Source organism: Pteronotus mesoamericanus, unplaced genomic scaffold (assembly GCF_021234165.1).
Source record: "Pteronotus mesoamericanus isolate MK-2021 breed Mesoamerican mustached bat unplaced genomic scaffold, CSHL_Meso_final contig_80, whole genome shotgun sequence".
NCBI classification, from domain to species: Eukaryota; Metazoa; Chordata; class Mammalia; order Chiroptera; family Mormoopidae; genus Pteronotus; species Pteronotus mesoamericanus.
This window is the reverse complement of record NW_026555261.1, coordinates 618,059-645,112: the sequence shown is the minus strand read 5'-3', so window position 1 is coordinate 645,112 and position 27,054 is coordinate 618,059. Positions and strand designations below refer to the sequence as shown.

At 53.7% G+C, this 27,054-nt stretch overlaps 1 protein-coding gene across 1 annotated transcript; it reads right to left on the bottom strand.

Moving 5' to 3' along the window:
* Nucleotides 1-790: 790 nt before the first annotated feature.
* On the bottom strand, nt 791-23,922 carry MXRA5 (matrix remodeling associated 5). Its single transcript, XM_054585037.1, has 6 exons — nt 23,717-23,922; nt 19,083-19,212; nt 17,561-17,951; nt 10,199-15,136; nt 6,490-7,390; nt 791-2,699 (listed from the first exon to the last, which is right to left on the bottom strand). Exons 1-6 carry the CDS (start codon nt 23,902-23,904, stop codon nt 791-793), a joined length of 8,457 nt encoding a protein of 2,818 aa, XP_054441012.1. The 5' UTR covers nt 23,905-23,922.
* Nucleotides 23,923-27,054: the final 3,132 nt, after the last annotated feature.

The window sequence follows — 27,054 nt, the reverse complement described above, 5'->3', positions numbered from 1 at the left end:
CTGCATTTGAAGAATGGCGTAGAGGAATTTTTTTAATCACATTTCCATGCCTGCTCTAATGTATCCAAGTCTTGTAAAGACCAATAATTTATTATTTTTAATGAGACAGAAAGTGTTTCTTTGTCTTTCTGTGCTCATCGTCTAATTAGAAAGAAAAAAATATATATATATATTTATATAAAAAGTGAGTTCCAGGGAGAAAGAGTTCTTTCATATAAAAGCATAGCTGTATTGTAGAAAACTTGTACAGTAAAAAAGAAATAAAATTGGATCACTCTGGCTCTAAGCCCTTCTGGGTCACACTGGAGTTTGGAAGTGACAGAGGACGTAGCTGAAAGATGAGTACTGCTTCTAGAATGTTCTGTCATAAAACGGAAGCGGTTAACTAGGCGAGATAATAAGGTGCTGCCCGTCTGTACGCTTCCTGTTCAGCACATGCTCCTCAGAAACGCTGCAGGCCCTGTGAGAGTATCGCAGCGGCATCCGCAAGCCAGCGATCACGATTTTTCACCCAGACCCTGTGTACCCGCCCGTGGCGTCCTGTAAACGTGAAGGGGGGCCCCCGCAGGGGTGACCCCTCCTGCCCGTCTGAGCTGCTTCCTTTTGCCAATGAGCACAGGTCAAAGTCAACATGAACCCAAACCCCAACCCCAACTGGGGGCGGGGGGCCCTGCGCGCCGTGACAAATCCTTTCCGCACGCTGGCTCCCCACCCCAGGGCTTGCCTTACAAACAGGGCTTTGTTCGGAGGTGCTGAGCAAAGCCGGGGGCCCACACTCTGGGCGGGGGCTTCAGTAGACGTGGATGTATGTCGTTTTGGAGTCACTGCCCAGGATGTTTTTTGCGGTGCACTTGTAGAAGCCGGCGTCTCTCTGTGTGGCCTGCTGGATGGTGAGCGAGCCCTGGGGATGCAAGAACCTGTGTCCGTGCACACGGGCCTGCGTCCCGGCGGTCAGACGGGACTTGTCGGGGAGCTCCCACGTGATCTCGGCTTTGGGGATCCCCATGGCCATGCAGTTCATCTTCACGGTGCTCCCAGGCCGGGTGTAGATCACTGGCGTGGGCTCGCTGGTGATCCTGGGAGGATAGGCAATGACAATAACAGGGAAGTTCATGACAGAAGGGCCGTACTCGGTGTCTGCCTTGCACGCGTAGGTCCCCCTGTCCAACACGGACGCCTCTCGCACGGTCAGGGTGCCGTTCTCCCAAACGGAGAAGCGTCCCCGGGTTTGGGATCCCTGCAAAGCCATGCCGTTGGGGAGCGTCCAGGAGAAGTGAGCCTGCCGGCCGCCAGGGGACAGGCACTGCAGGTGCAGCGTCTCCCCGTTGATGATGCTGACCAGGTTGTGGTACTGCTTGTTCATCTCAGGTTTCAGCCCCACCTTCAGGGAGACCAGCCTCTCCGTGTGGCCAGCGGCATTGCGGGCTACACAGCGGTATGCCCCAGCGTCCACTGAGGACAGGCCACTAATGTGGAGCATGCCGTCGTTCTTGTGGTAGAACCTGAGCAGCTGCTGGCCACTCCGAATCTCTGTCCCATTGGGAAGGACCCACACGAGAGTGGGCGTTGGGGTCCCCTCTGCTGAGCAGTTGAGGCTGATTGTGTGGCCAGCCATGGCGGTGATCTTCTCGTTGACCGGGTCATGGAAGATGGGCTTCTCCATTGGCTCCAAGACAGTGAGCTGGACAATCAGCCGCGCTTCCCCTCCTTCGTTGCGCCCTATGCATGTGAGCTGCACAGAGTCACTCTTCCTCAGGCTCTTGATGTCCAGCGTGCCGTTGCGATGGATAGTGACCCGGTTCCCGTAGTAGGGGGCCGGCAGGATCACGCCCTCCGGGAAAGCCCACAACACTTTTGGGGTAGGGATGCCTTCCGCTTGGCAGTCGATGAGTTTCCGGCTCCCTCCGGAGGCGATCTCCCGCACCGTGGTGATGGCGTTGGGGTTCCCATTGATCTTGGGTGACTGCACGTTGACGTGGATCCAGACGATTTTCCTGTCCTCACCAGCGCTGTTCCTGACCACACAGGTGTAGTTGCCGCTGTCCGAGCGCTGGGCTTTCTGAATAAGGAGGGTCCCATCCTGATAGATCTGGTATTTCTCGGAGGAGGTGGGGATCAGCCTGTTGGTGGGAGAAAGCCACGTCACCCTGGGTGTGGGCTCCCCTTTGGCATCACAGGCCACGGTGACCACATCTCCATAGGGGACATGGACCACAGAGTACGTCTTGTTGCGGATGGCGGCCGGCTCGGCCACCACCTTGACACGCACTGTCATCTCATCCTTGCCAATCTGGTTTTCGGCAAAGCAGGTGTAGTCCCCTTCTTCGCGCATGCCCACATCATTGAAGTAGAGGGTGCCGTTGTTGAAGACCACGTAGCGCTTGGTGCGCCCACCGCTGTCGTCGGATTGCATGAAGGAGCTGACCAGGCTGCCGTCTGGGAGGCTCCAGGAGATCTCGGGGTTGGGAAGCCCGGAGGCCACACAGTCCACTTTGAGGTCCCCCCCATAGAAGACCCTGTGGTCATTCTCCTCTTTGTGCTCGATCTTGGCTGGCTTCATGACCACGTTGACCTTGAGCACGACAAAGTCGTCCCCAACCTTATTCCGGGCAACGCACAGGTAATCCCCTGAGTCCTTGTCTGTGACAGATTTCACCACCAGGGTCCCATTGTCGAAGACCTTGACTCTGGTGTCAAAGCTGATGGAGAGAAAGAAAAGGGAGAAGACATCAGAATCCCGGATGCTACATCCTGGCTGTGGGCCCCTGGCATGAAGCGAAGCCACGTGGGTCTGAGAACTATAAGCCCACAAAAGCCTGCTCCCGAAAAATGTCAGCTGATCTTTGCAGCCTGGAGGGGATTGTGTCCAAATATGGAAATTATTTCTTTACGGCCATCAAGAAATACCTAGGTGAGTCTGACGTTTGGGTGGCCTGGCTGCTGATGTGAGAATGTGAAACACAAAGACACCAATCCCGTTAGGGTGGCAGTGTGTCTATCAAGCGTTTGCCTGGCAGACAGGGGAGCCATTACGTTAAGGGTCAAATCAGGTAGAATGAATGTGACCTCATCTCATAAAGAGATGAAGTGCTTTGGGGAAAAAAATGCTTTAGACCCTGTTTTTGCTCTTGACGATTTTCTAAAATGATACTGTGTCGCACTATGAGACAACATGGAGCAAAATAATTATAGTCTAGATGACATAATTAATTGTGGTTCTACCCAGAGGTTCCATGCCAAAGTGGAATTCTTGAAAATGTGCCCTCTTGATGCAGTCTGCTTCCCTACAATCAGAAACCAAAGCTGAGTGACTCTCACCAGCTAACAGCCCCAAGTCGGCTTTCCTTCTCCCCACATGAAATGGTAAAAGTTGGACCCAGACCTGGCTGGGTAGCTCAGTTGGTTAGAGCGTCACTCCAATAGGCAAAGGCTGTGGGCTCGATTCCCAGTCAGAGCCCATACAGGAATCAGCCAATGAGGGCATCAGTAAGTGGAATGGCGAATCACTGTTTCTGTGTCTCTCTTCTTTCCTCTCTCTCCCTAAAGATCAATTAAAAAATTCTTTTAAGTTGCATCAAAGCTCACACACCTCTGAGTGACCATTTATAAAAGACTTTATTGTCTTAAACAGGCAACATGGAAAAACGTTCAAAGGACCTTCAGGGTGCCTGCGACATGTTTATAAGTATTGATGTGTCCTTGAACAACTCAGAATGAATGTTGCCAATAACAGGGTGAACAGATTTGGGAGGTCCCTGCTTTAGCACTGTCGAGGCTGGAAATCTCAATCACGTGTCAATCACAATAGTGGCATGAGTGCTTGGCGGGGGTGGGGAGGGAGGTTCCAATTTAAACCCTAAATACTTTCTAAAGAGTGCATTAGTCTACATCTAGAACTGTGTTATAGAGGGTTAAAAAGAAATAAGCCTGCCTGGGATTGAATTCAACCTGATAACCAGCTTATTGTTGTTATAAAAGCAACCACTAACGATGATTAAAGAAACGGTTCTGCTGGCCTTCGGTGTGAGTTGCGTCAACATCGTTTGCTGGGATAAGAGGGAAATGAAGATAGTTTCATATGTCCTGGCGTTTGAATCCAAAAATTTGTAGAGTAGCAAGTCTGTAAATATTTGCGAACTTCTATACCAGTGGTTCCTAGCCCTGACTTGATGGTTAGCTCATCCGCATCAACTGAGAAACTGAACCATGTGCCCACACATCACTGAGTTTTCCAATTTCTGTATTTTTAAATCATTCCAATTGGTATGCAGGGCCAAAAACGCGGTCTTTTATAAGACTCATGTGGGCTGTTTAATTACACTTAACAAAGAACATCAATGGACAGAATTTAGTCATAATGGAGCTACAGAGACGATGGTTTGTGATTTACAGGGAGATACTAGTAGAATTGTTCAAAGTTGTCCAGGATGATATTCTTTCACACTTCATACTGCCTCAGGCCATCCAAAGTCAACTGGAAACATGTCTCTAAATGGCAATACAACCCCTCGCTGGAAGATTTGCAGGGAAAATTGGGTACATCGCGTTCTGAGTTGACTGTGCAAGGTTCACGAGACACCGCCCACCCTCGTAAAATTCACGTAGGGAAGGAGAAAGCATCTTTGCCCTTTTCCTGCATCGGAAAGAGCTGGAGAGACACTGCCGGGAAGAGCCCGTGCACGCTGGCCTTGCTCGCGTCCTGGGGAAGAACGCACACTGACATGCACTCCTGCGTGGGCTGAGGACGCTGAAGATGTACTGTAAGCCACCGACACTCCCTGGATTCACTGTGCAATACAGTCTCTTACCTCTAGACCTTGAAATGCTTATGAGACAGACACTGGCTCTTTTGGATGTATGTCTAAATGAATCTGTGTGGCTGGGCTGTCCTGTGCATGGTGCGGGGTTGATCAGCATCTCTGGTCTGCACACACGAGGTAGGAACACCCCCACCCCCAGTGCTGCCAAGAACAACTGTACTGGTGGGTGCACGTTGTGGGTGCAACCATCTGGTTGAGAACCACTGGCATAGATAGATAGATGATAGGTAGATAGATACACAGATAGATAGATGATAGATAGGTAGATAGATGGCTAGACATATAATAAATAGATGAAGGAGAAATAGATGATAGGTAGGTAAATAGGTAAACAGATGATAGGTAGGTAGATGATAGATAAGTAGATAGATATGCAGAAGAGAGGTAGATGGATAGATAGGTAGACAGGCAGGTAGGCAAGTAAATAGAAAGGTAGATAGACAAGTGATAGGTACATAGATAATGGGTCAGTAGACATATGATAGATGATGGATAAAGGTCAGATGATAGATACATAGGTGATAAATGATTAATAGGTCTACAGCTACACAGGTGAGAGCTGACAGACAGGTGAAAGGTAGATGAGAGAGAGAAAGAGATAAATAAATGATAGATAAATAATAGGTACATGATAGATTATAGACAGACAGATGAGATAGATAGATAGGTAGAGGAACAATAGATACAGAGACTCTTATACTCACAAAGGGACTGTAAACTTCAGCACTAAATGGCTTCCCAATGGGGGTGTTCCGCATGCGGGACGGTGTTGAGCAGCCTCCCTGGTCCCCACCCACCAGATGCCAGGAGCCACCTCCTTTCCCTGAGGCACATCAGCCCCAAAACATCCCCAGACTCTGCTAAGTGTCCCCGGGGGACAAAATCGCCCCCTCCGCTTGAGGATTGGAGAATTGAAGACAGTGGACGAGAAGCTGGCATCCTTTTGGGACAAAACCGCCTTTCAGAATTCCCTGTGGGCCATGCCGCTGCTGCGCTAAATGCCTCCAGGCCGAGGGAGGGCGGAGCCCAGGCTGCTGGTTACAGAATCATCACAGGATGTAAAGTCTGGCACAGGGCACAGAGCCAGTCATGCTGTCCTAACCGCGCATGGCGCCAGGTGGGTGCTCGACTCATTGTGGGGATCCCTTTGTATGTCACATAAACGCCTGACCGCTGCGTTGCACGCCCAACACTGATAGAATATTGTGTGTCAACTGTAGATTTAGAAATTACAGATTTAAAAAAAAAATAAGCCAAAGAAGCTACAAAAAATTCTCGCCTTCACTCTTTTGCTTTCCATCCTTTCCTTTAAGTCTTTTAAAAACAACAGCCAGGGCGTCTATGCATTTTGTAGGCGTTCCTTATTGAAATAGACGGCTTTATCTAACCGTATCATAAAAATATAGTTGAAATGGTAATCAGCAATAATAAAAATAGAGTTAAAATAAACGCTATTTGCTTTGTTTGGGGGTGGAGGGTGGCAAAGCAGGGATGCTAGGCTACAAAGCCCAGATTTCAAGGAGTGGACAACAAACACCACTCATGCAGGAACACCTGCGTGTCTCCATCCTGCACCAGGATGCTCCCTGGAGAGGTGTCTCCAGAGGCGCTCGAAGGCGAGGCGTGCACAGGAGCGGGGTGGCGGAGCGTGACCCAGGGGCGCACGTACCTGAACAGCGCGTCGATCATCCGCTTGGACGGCAGCCTCCAGAGGATGCGGGGCCAGGGGTCCCCGGAGGCGCTGCAGTCCAGCCGCAGGGTCCCGCCATAGTGCACGTTGGTCCTCTGCGGAGAGGTGCCGGTGATGCGTGCGTTCGCCGCCGCGCGCCGCACCGTCAGCTGCACCGTCCGGCGCGCCGTGCCCACCAGATTGGCGGCCACGCACTCGTAGCGCCCGCTGTCCTTGGGCGCCAGGTTGCGGATGTAGAGCGTCCCGTTGGGGAAGACGAACAGGTTCCCGTGGATGAACTGGGAAGGGCGGATCTGCGTCCCATCCCAGAGCACCCAGCGCACGCTGGGCAGGGGCGCAGCCTTGGCGGTGCAGTGGATGTGGATGCTGAGCCCCGGGGGCAGGGAGATGTTCTCCAGCTTCTCCTGCTGGATGACCGGGGGCAGCGCCGCCACGTGCAGGCGGATGGCCAGGCTGTCGGCGCCCGCCGCGTTGCTGGCCACGCACTTGTAGACGCCCCGGTCGGCAAAAGACGCCTCTTTGATGGACAGCGTGCGGTTCTCATGCAGGGTGATCCGGCCTTCCACAGGCGACACAGTCTGCCACACCCTCCTGTCAGGGAAGATCCAGGAGATTTGGGGAGCGGGGGTCCCCTTGGCCAGGCACTCCATGGCAATGGTGTCCCCCAGGTAGACGGTGACGTCCTGGTAGTGGGAGGCAAGGATCTGCGGCTGCTGCACGGAGACAGACAGCAGCACCATCATCCTGTCCACGCCGTGCAGGTTTTTGGCCGTGCACATGTATTGGCCCCGGTCCTGCATTTGCACCTTGTGGATAACGAAGGTGCCGTTCTTCAGCACCTCGAACCGTTGGACTCTGGTGTTGGGGGTCATGAGAGCTCCTGGGGGTCAAAAACAGGCTCAGTCAGGCTCCAGAGAAACACGCTTTGCCCATTAAGACCAAGCGAGTGTGATTCATCAATAGTTGTCTTTGCGGCAGAAACGGCAGATGCAAGCACCCGCCCAGTAGCAGCCCCTGAGCACCTCTGCTTGGCCACAGTCAGCTGGCCCGTCTCTGGTCTGTCTGGGCGAGCTGAGCATGAGGCAGTGGTTTCAGGTGGCATCTCACGGCCGTCTGGGGGACCTGTCCCCTTTCTCCCCACTCTCCACTCCCTGTGGCTTAATAAAGTAGGGAAAGTACTGGGTGCATTACACCCACCCACGGGCATCACTGAGCCCAGCCAGGGCTGAACCTGCTCGGTCTGCGTGTGCGTCCCTTCCTGCAGGAACCCCACTACGGCTTGTCGTGCACATTGTCCCGTCTCTCCATCTGCGTCCTGACAGCCTGCGCTGCCCCATGTGACCCTGGGTGTCGAGATGCATCCCCGCCTTCAGCGACGATGAGGAACACACTATGTTCTCAGGGGTACTCATCCCTCATCGGTTGGCTTTGCCTGAACAATAATACATCCCACGTTCCCGCACTGAAAAACTCTCCTTTTTAAGCCATCTTTGCTGCATTCCTGGGTCCCGGCTTCCAGGATGAGCTATTTTATTTTTTTTCATGGTGTCATTCTTCTCCGCCCTTTTAATGATTGTGTCTAAGACCCGAGTCCTACCTGCAGAGGGGACTTGAAATCCCAGAAGCACTCTCCGGTGCCGTTCCTGAGTGGCTCACGTCCTTTGCCAAGTTCACGCATCCCCTCAGTTGCCTATACTCCTCCCACCCCCATGGGTGGCCCCTCCAGGGGGCGACGCTCAGACAACTCCGCTGACATGCCTACAGCAACTGCCAAAATCACAGCCCCTCACGGTGGAGCTGGACTGCCGGGCAGGGGAGCCGGTCCCGCCCTCCTCAGAACAGGTGTGGCTGGGCTTTCCAAGTGATGCAGCTCAGAAGGCAACCTGCTTCATGCCTGAGTCTTTCTGAATGACAGGTGGCCATGGGCATAGGAAGCTACCTGCTGCCCACCTATACTCTCCCCCGCTGCCCCACACACAGAGGATCCCACCCCCGCTGATGCATTTTATGATGCAGAGCTAGAAGGAGGGTTGACTATTTCACTTAATTGGGGGCAGGAGAGAAGAAGCCGATGAGGCCGGGCTAGTGTGATAAGGTGGTGTCCACAAAGGAGCTAATTTGGTTGCCCCAGCAGAAGAAGCTCACTGAAATAGAGGAGCTGTGACTATAGATGTCAACTCCCAGTGAATACAAGGGGAATTCGCTGAGGCACGCAATGAAAAAGGGCTTCCTAAAAACTGGGGCTGGCTTCCAAGATGCAGCTGGCCAATAGGAGGGGGTTCCTGGAGGTGGCCAGCATGTGTGTGGACGTCTACCGAGGGGGCCCGGTCCAGGGATGCTCAGACACGGAACAGGGTACAGAAGACCCTAAGAATCAATGGAACCTCCCTGGGAAAGAAAATGTCTTCCTTCCTAGGCTCGCTCCTTTTACAAAGACGAACCCACGGGTTGCCATGAACCGCTTCCAGCAAACTTGCTGAGGGATCATGATGAAAAACATGGCATCAGACGCTGAGGAGATCAAAGAGCCAGTTTCCCTCGCGCTCTGAGCGCCTGACGTTTGGCGTGCTTGCAACACATGTGTGATAGGATGGGCATAGTGCTCTCCCGAGGGCTATTAGCATAAATCATCACTGCGTGATCAAAACAGAGGAGGAAAAGCCTCTCTCTGATCAGAATACAGGCCTGAAGGTCACAGCCGAGTCAACAAAGAAAATGGGGAAGAGGGACAGCTTCTGGGCTTCACTTTCTTCTATCAGCTAGAAATCATCTCTGCATTTAGACAAAGCAAGTGTCAGGTCTATGGAGCAAAGGGCTCTTTGGGGGTGTTGGAAAGACGAGTAGAGACCATAGTCTAGAGCATCATTATGGGCTGACTTGCATCTCCCCCCAATTAATATGCTGAAACCCGAACCCCCAGGATTTCAGAATGGGACTGAGTTAAAAAATGTGGTCTCTAGGGAAGTGATTAAGGTGAAATGAGGTCACGAGGGTGGCCCTGACCCCCTAGAACTGGGGTGCTTGCAAGAAGAGGAGATGGGGACACAGACACACCCAGAGGGACACCCGTGGGAGGACCCAGGAGAGGACGGCCGTCCCCACGCCCAGGAGAGGGGCCTCAGGGGGAGCCGGCCCTGCTTGAACCTGGGTCTCAGGCTCCATCCTCCAGGACGGGGAGGAAGAAATATCTCTTGTCTGAGCTGCCCCGTCTGCGGTATGTGTTATGGAAGCTGTAGCCAACAAATCCAGCTGTAGATCTAGACTCAAATCAAAGCAATGCCTGGTGATCTCAGAACAAGGGGCATTTCCCTTTACGAGGCGCTGAAAGGCCTGGGCAAATGGACCCACCTTCCCCGAGCCTACACTGCACCCTATATGGCAGGTAGAAGACTTTTCTTGCGGGAAAAGGTAAGAGGCTCCCTGGCGAAGCATCCCGAAATGGACACTATTCCCCATCCAAAGCACCTGTCACTTGGCTCCACAGCTCTATGGAAACGTCATGTGCATTCTAGTTCCTTTCTTCCTGTCCCCTGTACAGGACCATGTTCTAGCTGGATTCTCTGATGTCCCGCCTTTCTCCATCAGCCTGTCTTTCTCCCCAGAGTTTCTGGTGGTGCCTGAGGTCACAGACAGAACCGACACCTCCCACCCAAGTCCCAGTTAAGATGCAGACACTTAAATGTCCTACCTGTAGAAACCTTGGTCCAGGTCACGAAAGGCTTGGGTTTCCCCGTTGCCTCGCACGGCAGCAGGACATCGGTGTCTGCGATGACAGACACAGTCTGAGGGGATTTGGTGATAATTTGGGGCTTTTCCCCAAGTGTCCAGAATTTGGAAGCAGGTGGCCCTCCGGCAGAGAAGAACTTTGAGCTGCTCTGATGGAAGCTTCTGGAAGGAGGGCCTGGAGATGTCATGAAGGGGATGGAGCTCCGGGTGGGGTGCACCAGAGGGATGTTCTGTCGGTTTGTGGACGGTGGTGACATCGTCCGGGGGTGGGGCAGCAATGGAGGTGCTGGGGGACCAAAGTCCATGTGGATGACGCTGTGTGAATGTATCCTGTTGTAGGGACTTGGGTTGTCTCTTCTCTCTGTCGTCGCTGGGACGGGAGATGTTGGTGTTGGGGGCTTTGGAGTAACTCCCAACTGTGGGAAAGAGAAGGTCCTGTTGAAAAAGAAAGGAAGCCGTCCGTTGGAGTCATAAGGTGCTCTTGAATTTGGAAACCTGCCCACAGGGTCTCTTAGATCCAGCAGGTAGTTATTTCCAAACACTTGGGAGTTGCCGTTGAACCGGTCAGTTCCTCGTTCGGGCAGATTATTGGGTTGGGAACCATGCCATGGGTCAGCAGGGGCTGCGGGGCTTGGTAATTTGGGGGTCGGAGAGTGCTTATTCTCTGGCAAAACCCTCGAAGGATATGCAGTTATTCCCGGTTTATTGGTGAAGTGATGAGAAGGCTGCAAAGTTACCAGGTATCTGAAGGGAGTTCGTGCGGTCATGTAAAGTGGTGTCATCGTCCCTCTTGGGGGGACTCTGGTCGGTGGGTGGAAAACGTGGACTCTCCCATCTTGGCGGTGACGATCGGGGCCGCGTGGAAGGGTATTTTGGGCCCTATCATCGAATGCCTCCTTTCCTAACCCCTGCTTTGGACTTAACTTAAATTCGTCTTCCATGGGCGAGGAGGTGGATAATTCATTTGTTCTCCATAGAGGCTGTGTCCCCTCCTTTGTCACCGGGGGTGCCTTTGTTTCTGGGACCCCCACGTAATTGAAGAAAACACTCTCCTTGGCGTCCGTTGACACTGCAGGTGCTGTTGACGTCAGACGCGCGGGCTTCAGGGTGGTTTGCACTACAGACGCGAGAGTTGTGGGCGGCGGTGAGGGTGCAGGTTCTTCCACTGGGGCAGGAGGGCGAACTTGGTTTTCGGGTCTCATCTCAGAACGAGGAAGAGCTGCCGTGGTTTCATAAAAGTCCTGCTCACTCTGGGTGGCTTCTGCCTGACGTGACGATGACTCTGCTTTTGTGCCCGAGAGCGCAGTTGAAGGAACGACTTCTGCCAGTTGAAATACTGTCGAGACCGCAGGAGAAGGGGACACCTCAGCGGGAAGATCGATGCCCTCGGACTCTTTCAGAAATGGTGATGAGTCTATACGGTTTTCCAAAGAAATGGTGGCAGGCGTATCTGTGGGCAGCTTCCCGGGTTGGGTTGGCCTTGGGGGATCCCAGCCTCCAGGAGACCCAGAAGGAGGGGGTTCTCCCTCAAATTCTCCCACAGTGAAGACCTGGGGGACTGAAGGGGATAGAGCATTCATGCCTGACTTGCCAGGGACGAAACTGTCCGTTTTATTGTCATCGATGTTTATTGTGACACCATAACTCTTCATTTCTTTGTCATCAGACACAGGCTTCCGTGTGCCTGGAACCGTGTCTTGGAATGCATGATGAGGTGCAGGCATTTTGGCGGTGGTTGTCATATAATCTGTCACTCTAGTTACCTCCCGTGGGTCGTCAGTTCTCGGAGAAATGGTTGTAGGTACACGTGAAATTTCTGGGCTGGGGTTAATGACATTTTTATGCTTATTTTCTGAAGAAAGACTGGGCTTGGACGCAGATGCAGTAGAGCTCGCTGTAGACGTGCTGTACCGATGCTTGTTGGGTCTCTTCCCATGTTTCCTTCGTGGGCTTCCCTTGGTTGCATGTTCTGCATGCGTCCCCACTTCCACCTGTTTTGGGATCCCAACCGTAGCCTCCACCCAAGATGTAGGAACCAGCGAAGCATCCACTTGTTTGGGGGTCTTCATGCCAGGCGCTTGGGTTGGCCGAGTAGAAAAAGTCTCCGTGGGGGCAGAAGTTGTGGATGGGGTTGGTTTGTGCCGATGTTGGAATTTGTGGGGCCGTAACCTTCTCCTCCCATTGGGTCTTTTCCGAGGAGGCTGGGTGGTGGGTGCTGGTGGCATCGTGGCCTTCTGGGCTGGCGTCATCGTAGCTAGGGTGGTGGTGTCCTTGTCGAACCGAGAACTGAGCGTGGCTTCCTTGCGACTCTCAGAGGGCGCCGCGCTGTCTTTGCCTCCCAGCGCAGAGCCAAGCAAAGTGGTGGATTCCATGCTCTGACTCCTCCTGTCGGAGCCTCTAGAGCGCGCAGGGTGTCTCTCCGGCCTGTCTCCCCCCCGAATCACAGCGCTCTTCGGGGTGCCCTTTTTCACCAGGGGCTTGCCTTGGGAGCTTACACCAGTTTGCGTAAGCTGGGGGTTGCCCGTTTCTTCTCGTCGATGTCCTCGTGTTGGGCTATCGGGCTCCCCTAACGTGAAATCTCCAACTGGCGCAGACGTCCTGGACTCAACCACTGACAAGGTTGGCAATGGAGTAAAGCGTCTGGAATCCTGTTCTCTCATCTTCTCTCCAGCTGGCTGTGAATGAATCTCCAGTTCGGGCTCAGATTCAGCCAACGAGGTGGCATCCAAAGAAGATTGGTCTTCATGGGGTGCAGGCTCTCGCAAGGGTGTAACGCCTACTGCAGACCAGCCCTCCGTGGCAATATTGTCCCCGGTGGGCTCTTGGGAGATTGCATCCTGCGTCTGTGGGGTGGGAGATTTAGAAGGCACATAAGACATCGACGTAGTGGCTGCAGCCCACGTTGGGGCAACTTCGGTCCGAATCGGATCCTCAGTCTTCTCAGAAAGCTCATCATCGATGAATTCTTCCAAATCCGGGCTTGTCGCTTTGGCTTCAGCCGGGAAGGCTCCAGTCTGGCCTGGTTCTAGACTCATGCTGCTCGGGGAGATGGTCCTAGAAACCCGCTCTTCCTCACTGAATAAAGACGCATCTGCTGAGAATTCTTCTGCACCAGCTGCGGGCTGCACGGGGGAGATGGAGGGAGGAGAAACAACGGGCAAGACGGCGGTGACTTCTAGACTCACCGACGGAGGAGTGGTGCTTTGCACGGCCTCGGGCCCTTCGGTTCCCTTAGGGAGATTTTTCCCACGCACTCTGGCTAAAATATCCGCCCAGTGCTCTGGGTTAATCTGTTTGTTGGCCATATTTATCCTTCGTCTGGACTCAAACACCCTGCGACCTTCGGCGATGTTGCTTTCAGGCTCTTTTTCAGAATTCTTCCAGGGTTTTGGTTTTCTGCGCCCTTTCTTGGTTCTCATGTCCTCCTTTGTTCTGAGGAGCATCTCCTGGTCCTTTGAATGCAGAAGTCTCCTTGAAGGGTTCTCTTCATGTCCCATGCCCGAGCCCCCCTCATCCTCCACAACGTCTCCTTGGAGCCGTGAAAGAGTCTTCCCACTGGGGCGCCTGCCTCTTTTGGATGACTTGCCCGATCCTTTCTTTGTCACGGTGACCCCCACGGTGAAACGGTCAGCCCCTTGCTGGTTGACAGCCACACATCGGTAGTAACCGCTGTCACTGACTTGCACCTTGGGGATGGAGAGAGTCCCATTGGGCAACATGTAGACTTGCGACGCGTTGGCCAAATCATGAATCATCCTTTTGTTTGGAAGGATCCAGCTAAGCTGGGCTTCAGGTACTGCCAGCGCATTGCAAGGCAGCATCAGCGACTCCCCTGAGTTCTTTTGAACTGTCACTGTATGTGTGCCCGAGGGCTGAGTGGCAGGAGGCTCCACAACAAGCCGGTAGACCACTCGGTCCATCTCGTCCCTCACCTGAGCAACGCACTGGTACAGACCCGAGTCTGACCGCTCTGTCGATTTGATCCTGAGCCACCCGCTGGTGAGGATGGAGAACTTGCCGTCCGGGTCCTCCATCGGTCCTTTGAGGACAGAGCCATCCGGGAGCACCCAGAAGATGGACGGACTCTCTGAAGCCTTCACGTTGCAGCTCAGCTGGCACGGAGCCCCTTCCAAGACGGTCTGAGCTCCTTGGCCAGCGCCAGCGGGCTCGATCATGACCCAGCTCCTGCCGCGAGTCTGCTCTGCGTCTTTGCTGGACACGGTGAAAGAGAAGTGAGCAGAGTAAGAGAGCAGCACCTTCTTGGCTGTGCTGTGACGTCGGTTGAGTTGCAGCTCTATGGCCGGCTGCATGACCCACTCGGGCTCTGCAATAACACGCGCTCGGACCCCCGTGTAGTACAGGGCATCATCTTCGGCATCCTGCCTGTACTGGAAGCTGACCCTGGGGCCTTCGGTGACCGTGGCTTCTCGGTGCAGTTTCACAGGGACCTCACTGTAATAAGCGATCAGTTTCCACAACTTCTCATACTTCTCCCGAGTCATGGGACACTCCAAGTCCAGAGCGATGGTTGCGTTGATATCTATGTCCTGAGAGTCTGTTTGGTTCAGGTGAAGCTTGTGCACGTCTGTCGGCTTCCTGATGTCGCAGGCCAAGCTGACCGTGTTGCCGTGCTCATCGCTCATGTTCAAGGAGATGTTCCACGGCGGGAACTGGAGGCCCTCCAGGGACGGCCGGCTGTCGCTGTCTTGCTCCTGGTCTTCCTCCTCCTCGCTGCTGCCGCTGCTGCCGTTGTACCTCAGCGGCGACTCGATGGAAGGCTTCATGCAGGCCACATCCCTGAGCTTGGAAATCTCTTGTTTGTGCAGCTTCTTGGGGCTGAAACACATGGCGCAGAATGGACCCCCTTCATAGGCTTTGTCTTTCTTGCACTTCAGAATCCCTGAGACAGAGAAGCAAACGGGCATGTTACACGTTCGTGAAGCAAACATCGGCCCCTGGGTGAAGGGGTTTCACGGGCACGAGGGTCCCACCTGCGTGCATTTCCCTAGTGAGTTAACACTTCAGTCCCCTTGCCTCGGGGGCTTCCCTTCCAACGTTAAATTGGTGTAGCACAGTGTGTGGTAACTGCGCAGGGTTGTAGAACTGCAGGACCAGGAATAATGAGTACTTTCTAAGAATGTATTTTTTTATTGTAATTCTGTTTTTATCCTCACCCAAAGACATTTTTTCCCATTGTTTTTAGAGAGAAAGGGGGAGAGAGAGAGACAGAGGCAGAGAAAGAGAGGGGGAGAGAGATGGAAACATTGATGTGAAAGAGAAATATCAATGAGGCGCTTCCTGTATGCACCTGACTGGGGATCGAGCCCACACCGTTTGCTGCCTGAGATGCTACTCCACTCGACCCCCCCCCCCCCGCCAGGCAGGGCAGAAATGCTTTTGAACAGGCGTCTTGGCCTCTTTCTATTCCCACTGGAATCCACCAAACCACTGTCACTTACGACGTGACACACCGTAACCCCTCTCGGCGGTCTCATAGTATTTCTTTTCTCCTCCCTCCCCCTAGTTTTCCATGCGACTCTCAGAGGGAACACCTCAAAATGCAAATACGGCCCTTTCCCAAACCTCTTCTGACACACACAGACACATCACCCATACACGCAGAGACACACAGGCACACAGGCGCAGACCTGCACGTGTGCACAGGCAGATGCGAAAGCACGCCCAGGGACCTCCAGAATGGCACAGACGGCGCTGTGGTCCCTTCCATGGGGCACTGTTTCTCCTGGGAAACAACACACCAAGTGCACTTCCTGTCCCCCTGACTTGGCACCCCATATCGGGGGACTATTTCCCACCAATGAAGTGTGCGTGGAGGTGACACGTGTCCTTTGTAGTTACAAGGACGGAGAAGCATGTGGACCTGTATCTCCCCTTTGATTGTCTGATGAAGCAACACTCGTGCCTAGCGCAGGGTGGGCCCGCAGAGAGGAGCACCGGGGCGCCTCACCCAACCCCTGGAAGAAGGCCGCCTGCCACCGGAAGCAGCCACAAGCAATGGTGACATACATTGGGTCCCTGACGGGGCCCAGACCGAGGGGCGAGATGGGGAAGACCCTTCCCCGACGGGGGCTTCCATCACAGATCTGGGCGCCGACCTGAAGGCAGCCCCCTGCAGGCCTTGCCGACAACTGTCTGAGCAGGAGGTTGACCAAGTGCCATGGTGTTGAGCTGCCAATCAGCTGGGGAGATTGTAAAGAGGGTGACTGAGGGAGACAGGGGCACCAGGACGTGGTCCATGGAACCACCTGTGTGTGGGAACTACTGGTCAGGAGCGTGCGTTTTATCCCAAAAGCAGCAGGAGAGCAGTAGAAGATTTCAGCATGAGCAGGTCATCAGTATAAAGACTGGTTGTGCTGATGGTAGAAGGGTTGGCGGCAAAGACGGGCAGCCCTGGCTGCCGGAGGACCCAGCCGGAACGCTCCACTCTCTTCCGAGAGACGGAACAAAGGCGCTTGACCCCCGCGGGTGGCTGTGGCCAGGGAGGGGAGCAAAGAAACCCGGGGTGCGCCGAAGCCAATGGCCCCTGGGGAAGGGATGCGAGGCGGCGGGGGCGGGTGTAAAGAAAGGAAAAGGAGAAAAAACCTTCCTTATTGGGGATCAAAATCCACGTTCTTAGGATTCAGCTCGGGTTCTGAAGGTGTTTGTTCTGTGCATCAGTACAGAACGTGTGTCTCCCCCTCCGTAAAAGGACGGTCCCGTAGCCACCGCGCCCTTCCCTTCCCCAAGCACCCGTTGAGTTCTTCCTCACAGGGCGCGATGCACAACACCACACACCTACCTGCCACGCATGTGCATCACAACAACGGCATGGAACTGATCAAATTACCATGACCTTAGCCATGGCCGCGGAGCTCGGTAGGTTGGAGTTGTGTCCCGTACATGAGAAGGCTGTGGGTTCGATCCCCTGTCAGGGCACACAGCTAGGTTGCGGGTTCAGTTCCCCATTGGGGAGCATACGGGGGGCAACCATTCAATGTTTCTTTCAGATCGATGCTTCTCTCTCTTTGTCTCTCTGTGCCTCTGTCTATCCCTTCCTCTCTCTTGAAGATCGAGAAACATATCGTTGAGTGACGATTACAAAAGAGATAAATAAACGACCCATTTTCTAAAGCGTTGTAATGCACTGGAATGATGAACGGGGGGTCTGCGGATGCTGACTGTGTCGCCATTCACACATGCCGTTCCTGCCTCCCTCCGCTGCGATGGGATCTCTCCCCATAACAGCCCAAGCCACCTCCGCCGGGGCGAGGCGGCAGCTCCCGCGGACAGGTGAGCCGGCACGCACGCCGCCTGCCCTCCTTACCTTTGGACTTGCCCTCCCAGTCTAGAAACCACCGCATGGTGCAGTCGCAGGCCCAGGGGTTCCCGTGCAGGTAGAGGTTCTCCAGCAGCGGCATGTTGCGCAGCATCCCGTCGGGGAGGCTGCGGATCCTGTTCTCGGCCAGGTACAGGTGCCGGAGGCTGGAGAGGCGGAAGGAGCCCAGAAGGGAGAACGTGGAGAAGGTGTCGGGGTGCAGCTGCTGCAGCAAGTTGCCCTCGAGGTGCAGCAGCCGGAGGGACGTCAGGCCCTGGAAGGCCTGCGGGTGGATGAACTCGATCTTGTTGTGGTCCAGGTGCAGGCGCACCAAGGCCCGGAGCCCGAGCAGGGTCTGCGCGGAGATCACCCGCAGCTTGTTGTAGCTGAACTTGAAGACCTGCAGAGATGGGCGTGGGAGGGGTGGGGGAAGGTTCCGCGACGGTCAGAGAACAGAGCGGAGGGCAGGAAGGGGCTGGCACGAACCTTGTCTTTTGTGTTGTTTTAGTTTTTCTCTTTCTTTCTCTCTCTCTCTCTCTTTTTTTTTCAGTTTTTGTTTGGAATTACAGTGGGCTTTCAATGTCCTGTTAGTTTCAGGTGTACAGCCTACTGATTTGACATTTATAGGCCTTCCAGCGATTCTCCTGTGACATGCAGAGGTCGCCTGGCCCCGTACAGGTACGACAGTATTACAGATGCCACTCCCTGTGCTGGGCTTGACCTCCTACGACTCCTCTGTAACGGCCGATCTCTACTTCTCAACCGCGTCGCCTGTTTCCCCCAGCTGCCCAACCCCCATCCCTTTGGGGAGTCATCAGCCTGTTCCACGTATCCATGCCTCTGCTTCTATCTTGTTTGTTTGTTAATTTTGTTCTTTAGATTCCACATTTACATGAAGTCGTAGGACACTTGTCTTTCTCTGATTTATTTTACTCAACACCATACCCTCGAAGTCTACCCATGTTGTCCCCAATGGTACGATTTCACTCTTTTTCATGGCTGACTAATATTCCTTTTGTACGTGAGTCACCTCTTCCTTATCTACTCATCATCTATCCACAGACACCTAAGTTGCTTCCAAATCTTGGCTATTGTAAATAGTGCTGCAATGCACATACTGTGTCCTAAAACGGAGTCAAACAAGAAATTTGAACAGATTAATCAGTGTAGTAAAGAAATCAAATCAGCAACCTTCTTTTTAGGTCAAATGGGCTGTTTTATAAATCGCTATGGAGCACTACAGTGTTTTCCTAGTTTTGGATGGTCCCAGAAGCTGCAGTTAGAACTATTAGCAGCCCTGGCTCCTGTGGCTCAGTGGGTTGAGCGCCAGCCTGTGAACCAAAAGTTCTCCGGTTCGATTCCCGGTCACAGCCCCTGCCTGGGTGGCGGGCCAGGTCCCCACCAGGGGGCGCGTGAGAGGCAACTGCACAGGGATGTTTCTCTCCCTCTCTTTCTCCCTCCCTCCCTCTCTCTTTAAAAATAAATAAAATCTTTAAAAACAAAAGGACTGTTACTAAACGCCCAGCTTTACCTGGAGGGAGCTGAGGTCTCTCAACGCGCCGTCGGGAATACTCGGGATGTTGTTGCCATGAAGCATCAGCAGCTCCAACTGGGCGAGCCCTGCGAAGGAGGCCTCGGACAAACCCTGTATACTATTAAACCTGCAACACAAACGAGTGGACCGAGGCTCAGAGGACTCGACAATCCCCCACGGAAATGGTTCCCCCACCTTACAAAAACACAACTCAGCCAAAAACGCGGGTTCTGAGGGTTCACGGATGCTGTTGCCTAAGCCCATGCGTCTCCTGGGTCCTTGTCCCTGGGTAGGGTCACAAGGACAGCTTTGTATTAGCCCTTGTTCCGTCCTGCCGGTTTGCTGGGAATTGTGTCAGAATATGCGAATGTAGTCAGAGGCTATTTAGGGAGATGCACAGGGTTTTGACTTTTAAAAGGAGGCCGTTACTGGTTGGACACCCCACGGTCCTAGAGCCACGATAATGGAAGACGCGTGGTCCCCAGTGAGTGGAAAGAAAAGGGTACGGTCAGAAGGAGCTTTGCATATAATAAGGAAGCACTGTGATCAAACAGAGCAAAAACAAAACAAAACAAAAGGGAAGTCTTACCCTTTCCGACAGCATCGGTGGACCTGGAATGTATTTGGAATGTATTATGCTAAGCAAAAGAAGCCAATCAGAGAAAGACAAGGACCATAAGATTTCACTCCTATGTGGAATCTAATGAATACACTGAGGAACAAAACAGAAACAGAGGCCCGGACCCACGGACATCCTGACAGCTGTCAGAGGGGAGGGGAGTCGGCAAAGGACACATGCGCCTGACCCACGGACACGGGCGGCCGTGTGACGAGGGACCCAGGGAAGGAGCTGGGGGGCGGGGAGGGGAGATGGGGACGTCTGCAATAGTGTCAACGACAACAATAACGTGTTGTAAAAGAACAAATGTAAAGGGCCAACGTGTAACACTTACAGCGAAACACAGACACCCCAATTTCCCCGGACAAGTTGCCAGTTCTGGTAAGTTATTTATGTTCTTTGTAAATATTCTGGTGTGGTTTGGCTTTTGTTTTTGCATCAACCTGAGTCAAGATGCTTCCTGGACGCGAAGAGCCTCCCTGTTATGTTGCAATGGCTCCAGGAATCGCCAAAATTAATCCTGGAAGAACCGATTAGAAAAAGAACAGAGACCTGGCTGGGAGGCGCAGTTGGTTGGAGCATCGTCCCATGTACCGAAAGGTCATGGGTTCGATTCCGGGTCAGGGGACATACCTACATTGTGCGTTCGATCCTCAGTCGGGACGCATAACGGAGACAACCCACCAATCCATGTTCCTCTCATAGCGATGTTTCTCTCTCTCAAGTCAATAAACATATCTTCAGGTGACGGTTAAACATATTAAAATGAATGGGAAGCTATCAACCTCGCACTGTTGGAGGTCAGCTACGCCAGGCCCCTGTTTCTCCTAAAACATAACATATCCAGCCCAACTTTATTTCTTCCCCTTATCACCTAAATAAAAAGGAAGGGGCGTGTAGAGAAGTAACGTCAACAGCTCGTAGCTAAACGCAGCCAGCAGTGGCCAGGTCGTATGACCAGGTAGGCACCTGGGCGCCTAAACCCTGCCCCAGTTTTGAAGTCAATAGCTCGGTAGTTACTTCCTCTACGAAGGTCAGTGCGCACCTTTCCGCGATAAAACTCTTTGTTAAAAAAAATTTTGTTTTAGATTACTTCTAAAATTTATATGCCGATTACAGTTGAGACACACGATCCGGTTGCCTGTGGCTTAGTGATGTGCCATATTGGCTTATCATTGTTTAGGATTCTACAATGACATCTGTCTTGAGTGGGGAACATAGCGAGGAGATGGGAAACCAGATCTCAATTTTTTCCCCCCATTTTGGGAGAGTGATGCCTGTGTGCAAACAGTAAGGAGGGCCCTGGTATAGGGGGAGGAGGTAGGGCTGGCAGGGACCCGGAACTTCGGGGCCGGAAAGGCACGAGGAGAGAGAGAGGGTCCTTTGCTCTGAGTTCCCTGAGGAGCCGTAGGGGAGTTTTAAGGGAGGGAGGGATGTGAGCAGAGCCATGTGTGAAAATAACCTCGCTGGCCACTGCGTGGGGAAGGGGCCAGAGATGGCCGAGAAAGGAGGCAGAAGACCAGGTGCATCCTGGGAGAGACGCCGCTGTCCGTGGCCGAGGGGAGGGACGATGCGGAGAAAGGAGGCGGGGGTCCTTCCGGGTGTGCTGGCTGGCAGGGCCAACCAGGAGGGCTGCCCGAAGGACTTGACAGCAAGGAGCAGACCACAGGGACGGCTTCCACTGGATGTGGATGTGCGCGAACAAGGGAACCGCGCCATCTGTCGAGACCGGTGTGTGTGTGTGTGTGTGCGCGCGGGATGTAAAATGCTATTTGCCATGTTCTGTTGAGATGTTTGTGACACTCCAGAGTGAGGTGGCGCCCAAGACCAAGAGAAGCACCCGAATGTGTACATTTAGGGGGCAATGCCCAGCGGCCTAACGGAGTCAAGCCCTGGGGGAAAAGGAGAGCAGAGAGTCCAGAAGGAGGAAGGTGCGGAGACAGAGGAGGTGCAGGCCAAGGTCTCGGTCCCCCAAAGGAGGGGATGAGCTCCCAAAAGTCAGCTCAGGAGCTTGTCTTCCTGTAACTTCTTCTTGTGTCTGTTTTTAACATTTGCCACAGAGCTACAGATGGGGCGGTGTCTCTCAAACAGACCAAAGCTAAGGCCCGAGAGGTCTGCAGGGGGTGAGCGTGAATGTCCTGTGCATCCAGCGGAAACCAGCGCAGATACGGCAGCGTCTCTCTTGCCTCTTGATGGCCAGTTCCTGGCTAAGGAACCAACTAAGTGCAATGTTCTCTTTCGCACCTGACGTATGTGCAAAACTGCTTCATGGAGACCGGTTAGTATCACAAAACAAAATTGAAAATAAAAAAAATATTAATAATAAAAGACCGCTGTGCGTATTTCGGAAACTCCAGAAAGACGTTACCAAAATCAGTGTTTTAATCAAGGGGGGGGGGGGAACATGTAAATGTCTGTAAATCAGACACTAAGTGGATGTTTTTATTTTGTTTGCTCAAAAATATTTGGAAAGTCAAATTTTTGGGGGGGTTGGGGGAAGCTTTTGAGCTATCCAAACAGGAAACAGCAAATCTCTCCCTCAATCCTGATGGGGAATTCTAAGAACATCTGTGTGGAGACCGAATACCTCACGAAGGCTCTGCCAATAATCCTTCATTCCTTGAGAGTTTTCTATTCTTTCCAGAATGGCTAAAAGACGAGTGAGCAAAACTCAAGTGGGGTCTGTATTGAACACAGTTCTTATTTCTCCCACAATCAAATACCTGATGCCCGGTTCATTACCAACTTTCAGAAGAGTCTTTCAAAAACAGAATTATGGGATTATAAATGCAACTTAAAAAAAAGTGGGGCACATTGATTCATGTTACACATTCAGCCAGATGCAAGTAATATATTCCATTTCTATGCAGTGAAGCTATTCCTGAGTTATTTTTGTTTTATCTTTAATGTTACGCAAAAGCATCTCATGGGATCAGAATGCTAAAATGGGCCCTAATAAACTGTACGATTGTAAAGAGGAAGCTGGCTGAGATATTAATATTCCTGCTTCTGGCAAACCACTGGTGTTTTCCCCAAGGAGCTATGATCCTTGTAGCTGGACACTCAGACACAGAAATAATCCCATTTCCCAATGTTTTACCGAGGAACGCTTTAGTGGCCTGTTGCCTTGGATTAGGGGAATTTCTGTCTTATTGTAATAACTTCCCATTATGTTATTCTACCTCTGGACCTGAAAGTAAAAAAAAAAAAAAAAAAAAAAAAAAGGCAAGAAGACTTTAAAAACATTTTTTGTCCATCAAGGTCTAAATCCTATGTTCATGGATTCAAGTTTGACTTTTTCATGTTATTGAAATGTCTCAAGAGGGGGTCCTCCCCAAACCCTGAATTCCTTTTCTTGTTTTCTAGATGATCAAAAGTAATAACACCACATGATTGTTTACAATGAAAATGGTACACCTATAACTCACAGCAATGAACATTTATGGATATACTGCACCCAGCATTCAAGTGAATGCAATAAAGTTCTAAAATAGAAAGATTCTATCTGGAACACATCGTTAAAATATCTCTTCCACAGACTGACATTTCAAATAGGCCGAACGGTAAAGGATTCTTTTGTTTCCTGGAAGACACAGTTGCCTCCTCCAGGAACGTTGCAAAATGCCAGAGAGGCCTCGCTTACTGTGTTTATTGCTCTTTCATAGTTTCTGATGTCTTCTAATATAATAGTGTCATTTTTACGCGTGTGTCGTGGGCATTGGTATTGACAGCCTATCAAGAAATTGTTGTCAAGGAAACGGCTTCTACAATCGAAGTGGGTCACGGTGCTTTGCTCTCACGCTTTCTCACCGTGGCGGCAGCTGTTGGGTGTCTTGGGATAAGAGCCCAAATCCGCTGCACTTCGTGCAGTTCAATCTGCCAAGGAGCCCGTACTTGCAGAAAGAGCAAGTAAGGGAACACTCATGCGCAGGGACGCACATACGTGCATGCCACACCCAAGAAACACGCGGGCTGAGGGAGGGGGTGGGCTGAGGGGGAACGCGGTACAAACCCCAGATTGATCCGTTCCACATGTGGAGAAATCCCGGCGGGCACCGCAGCCAAGGAGCGGAACGTGCAGTGCACTTCGCTGGGGACGTAGCAGGCGCAGGGGCGCGGGCAGGCGCAGGCAGCTGGAGGGCGCGCCCAGGCCACGATCAGCACCACGGAGAGCGCTCGCCAGGCCGCCCACGGGGGCATCGTGTCGGGGTGCGTGGTCCCTGGGAACCTGCGGGGGGGAGGCAACCACAAGACCAGATGCGCTGATGCCCAAGGAGCCCTTTTTTGCCTTCAGTAAATGTTAGAGTCGGGCGTCCTGGTTCGAAGCTTCCCAAGACCTGCCGTGGTAGATTTTGGGGACGCTGAAAATATTTGAGGGAAAAAGATGAAACGTATCTATATATTTTTGACGTTAAGTCCACCCTTAACAAAGAACAGAGCCTTAATTTATGACTTTGATATGCGATTTGGGAATGTCACTACCTTGTGAGCGAGGGTATGGGAGAGAGAGAGAGAGAGAGGGAGAGGGAGAGAGAGAATTAAGCGTTTGCCTGCAGTGTTCATTCTGAGCCATTGTATACTGTATTGTATACTGTACATATTTAAATAAAAACGCCCCCAAAAGCCATTATTGTCTGGGGGACTCTCCTTCTGCGTTTTTTAATGCATAAAAGTTTTGGTTCTATCCTCTCAAAGTGCTCGAAGAGGCACTCACTCAAGCGAGACTCCTTCTGTCCTTTGTGGGCTGGTTAGGATCCTTCAATTTTAGTTTCGGGCAAGAGCCAAATGGTTGAGATGGGGCTACATCCTTTTTTTTTTTTTTTTTTTTTTTTTTTCCTTGAAAGAGGAACTTTGGGGAACCGTCTCTAAAATCTGCCGTGGCAGAAAAAGGGAAAGACTACCTGGTGAAATATGTTCAGGCCAGCGCCCACAACAGGAAGAGATGAGGGAGGTCAAAAGAAAGGAAGGAAGGAAAAAAGGAAGAAAGGAGGGGGGAGGGGGAGAGCGAGAAAGAGAGAGAGGAGGGGAGGAGAAGAGAGAAGGGAATTTCAGCTGCACATTAAATGGCACCGGCTCCCTTCTTCACAAAGTCCCTGATTCTGTTTTCCCGCCCCCACCCCGGCCACGTTGCAGCATCTCCCGGTTTTGTCGTCTCTCCCACGCTGTTTGCATAAAAAGAGCAGACCCCTTGGCAAGTAACAGGCACTGGAGGGAGCCGCGCCTCTCCGTTCGCCCCTGCTCTGGGCAAGCGCTCCCTGCTGATAACAACAACGAAAAAAATCTCTACACCCGCTCGTACAGGTTAGACACGTCCCAAATCCGTAGCTCGTGCACCTTTGCCTGGCCTCCGGATAGAGTCCCCAGAGAGCCCGCTCGCCTCGCCGCGCAGCTGCTCCCGCAGAGCCGAGGGCGCAGGCGGCTTTGCAGCGAGCGAGTCCAGGCTCCACCTCTGCGCTCTGGGACCCAGCGCTCAGCTCAGCCGAGGGGAGTTTCCTGACTGGCCCGAGCTCAGGCCTCCCCGCCCCTGCCCGCGCTCTGGACTGGGGCCGCGGGCTCGTGCCAAGGGCATCCCGGCTCGCGCCCTGTGTCCTGGGCGTCTCACTACCTTCCTCTGGGACCCTCCCTGGGGACCGAGAGCACGCGCCGCAGGGGACTCTAGTCCCGGGGCCGCCACGGAAACTGCCCGGAGCCTGCAAGGCCGCCGGGTGCGGGCGAGCAAACCTCGGAACACCCCGCTCCGGGCGCGGGGCGCTGTTCCCTGCACACGCCCGGGGCGAAGAGCCCGGAGTGGCCAGGCGCGCAGCCCTGAGACCCTGGCCGGCTTCCAGCGCCCTCTTCGACGCGCCCCGCCGGCGGCGCGGAGAAATCGGAGCTTCCGGGAACGTGGCTCGGGTTTCCCCTTGGGTCCCCTGGGAGCGGCACACCGAAAGCCGCCTGTCCCCGATGATGACTTCTGCAGCCTCCGCGAGGCTCAGCCCACGGCGGGCCGCGGGGCTCCCCGTTTGCAGGGCAAAAAGTAAGAGGAGGAGGAGACTTTGAGCGCCAGGAGCCAGGGGACTTGGCGAGGAGGCCCCGCCGCTGAACAGCCCTCGCCAACGCAGGGGCGCGATCGATTTCCCGGGGGAAATGCCGTGGGCGGCTCCCTGGAAACCAGCGATGGAGGGGTTAGGGGTCCCTAGACGGAGGGAGGGGAGGAGGAAGGGAGAAGGGTCGGATTTCATCAGACCTAGTCAACCCGTCCTCCTGCCAGATTCCATCCGCTCCGCTCCTGAATGGCAACTGGCCCCCAGTCCCTGAAAATAGCGCAGGAACAGTTGATATGCCTCTTCGCTTTCACGCCCCTCCTCCCCGTTTTCCCCTTGGCCACCTCCCGATTCTCTGCACCCCTCGCAGAAAGTGACAGTGTCCCTCCACCGGGAGCCCAGGTTGCTCTCAGACCTCACCTGTCCTTTCGAGGCCGCAAGCCACGCGAGCGGTGCGCCCTGAGCGTGCACGGGGCCGGAGCGCGCGAGTCACCGCCCGGAGTCCGCGGGAGCCATGCCCTTCCCGGGGCCGGGGGCGAGGTGACACCGCTTCCCAACGCGGCACGGCGAGCCGACGCCCTTTTATTCCCGTCGCCGAGAGTCTTCTGGAGTCCACGCCTCGGCCCACCCCCACCCTGCCCCACCCCGGGGAGACAGGCGCGGGCCCGCGCCAAGGGACCCTGGCCGCGCCGCTTTGCGCTCAGCCCTCCTCTCGCCTCTTCATTGCGCCTGGTCCCGGGTGGGCACGCCTCTCCCACTCTCGCTGGAGGAAGGGCAGGCGCCCCGGGCGCACGGCTTTGGGAAGGGTTATTCCTGCTCGGAGAGAAATTCCTGGGACCCGAGTGGAGGGGGGAAGCAGGGAGCGCTGAGAGCCGCCGCAGTGCCCGCACCCCGAGCGCCCTTCCCCGGCCGCGCTGGAGAGGGTGTGCTTCCTTTCGGGGCAGAGAGAAGGAGCAAAGTTTGCCCTTCTCCGGGAGGAACGAGGTGGCCTCCGGCTGCGCCTCAGAACCCGTGTGCAGGCTGGAGTCGGCTGCGCCCCGCCAGCCAGCGTCCCCCGCGCCGCAGGCCCGGCTGCAACGTGAGCCCCACGCCACGCCCTCCCGCCTTTCCTGCGGCTCCTGGCTGCTTGCTTCCCCCCAGCTGCCAGCGTCCTCCTGCCAAAAAGGTGGAACTTCTTTCTCCAGCTTGGAGAGCCTGCGGGGGCAGGGCCAGCGCTGGGAGCCTTGGGGAGCCGGGTGGTAGGAGGTGGGGGGAAGAGGAAGGATGTGGGGACAGGGCAAGGGCAGAGGCTGGAGAGGATGGGGCACGCTGCTAACCCCGAAGGGGA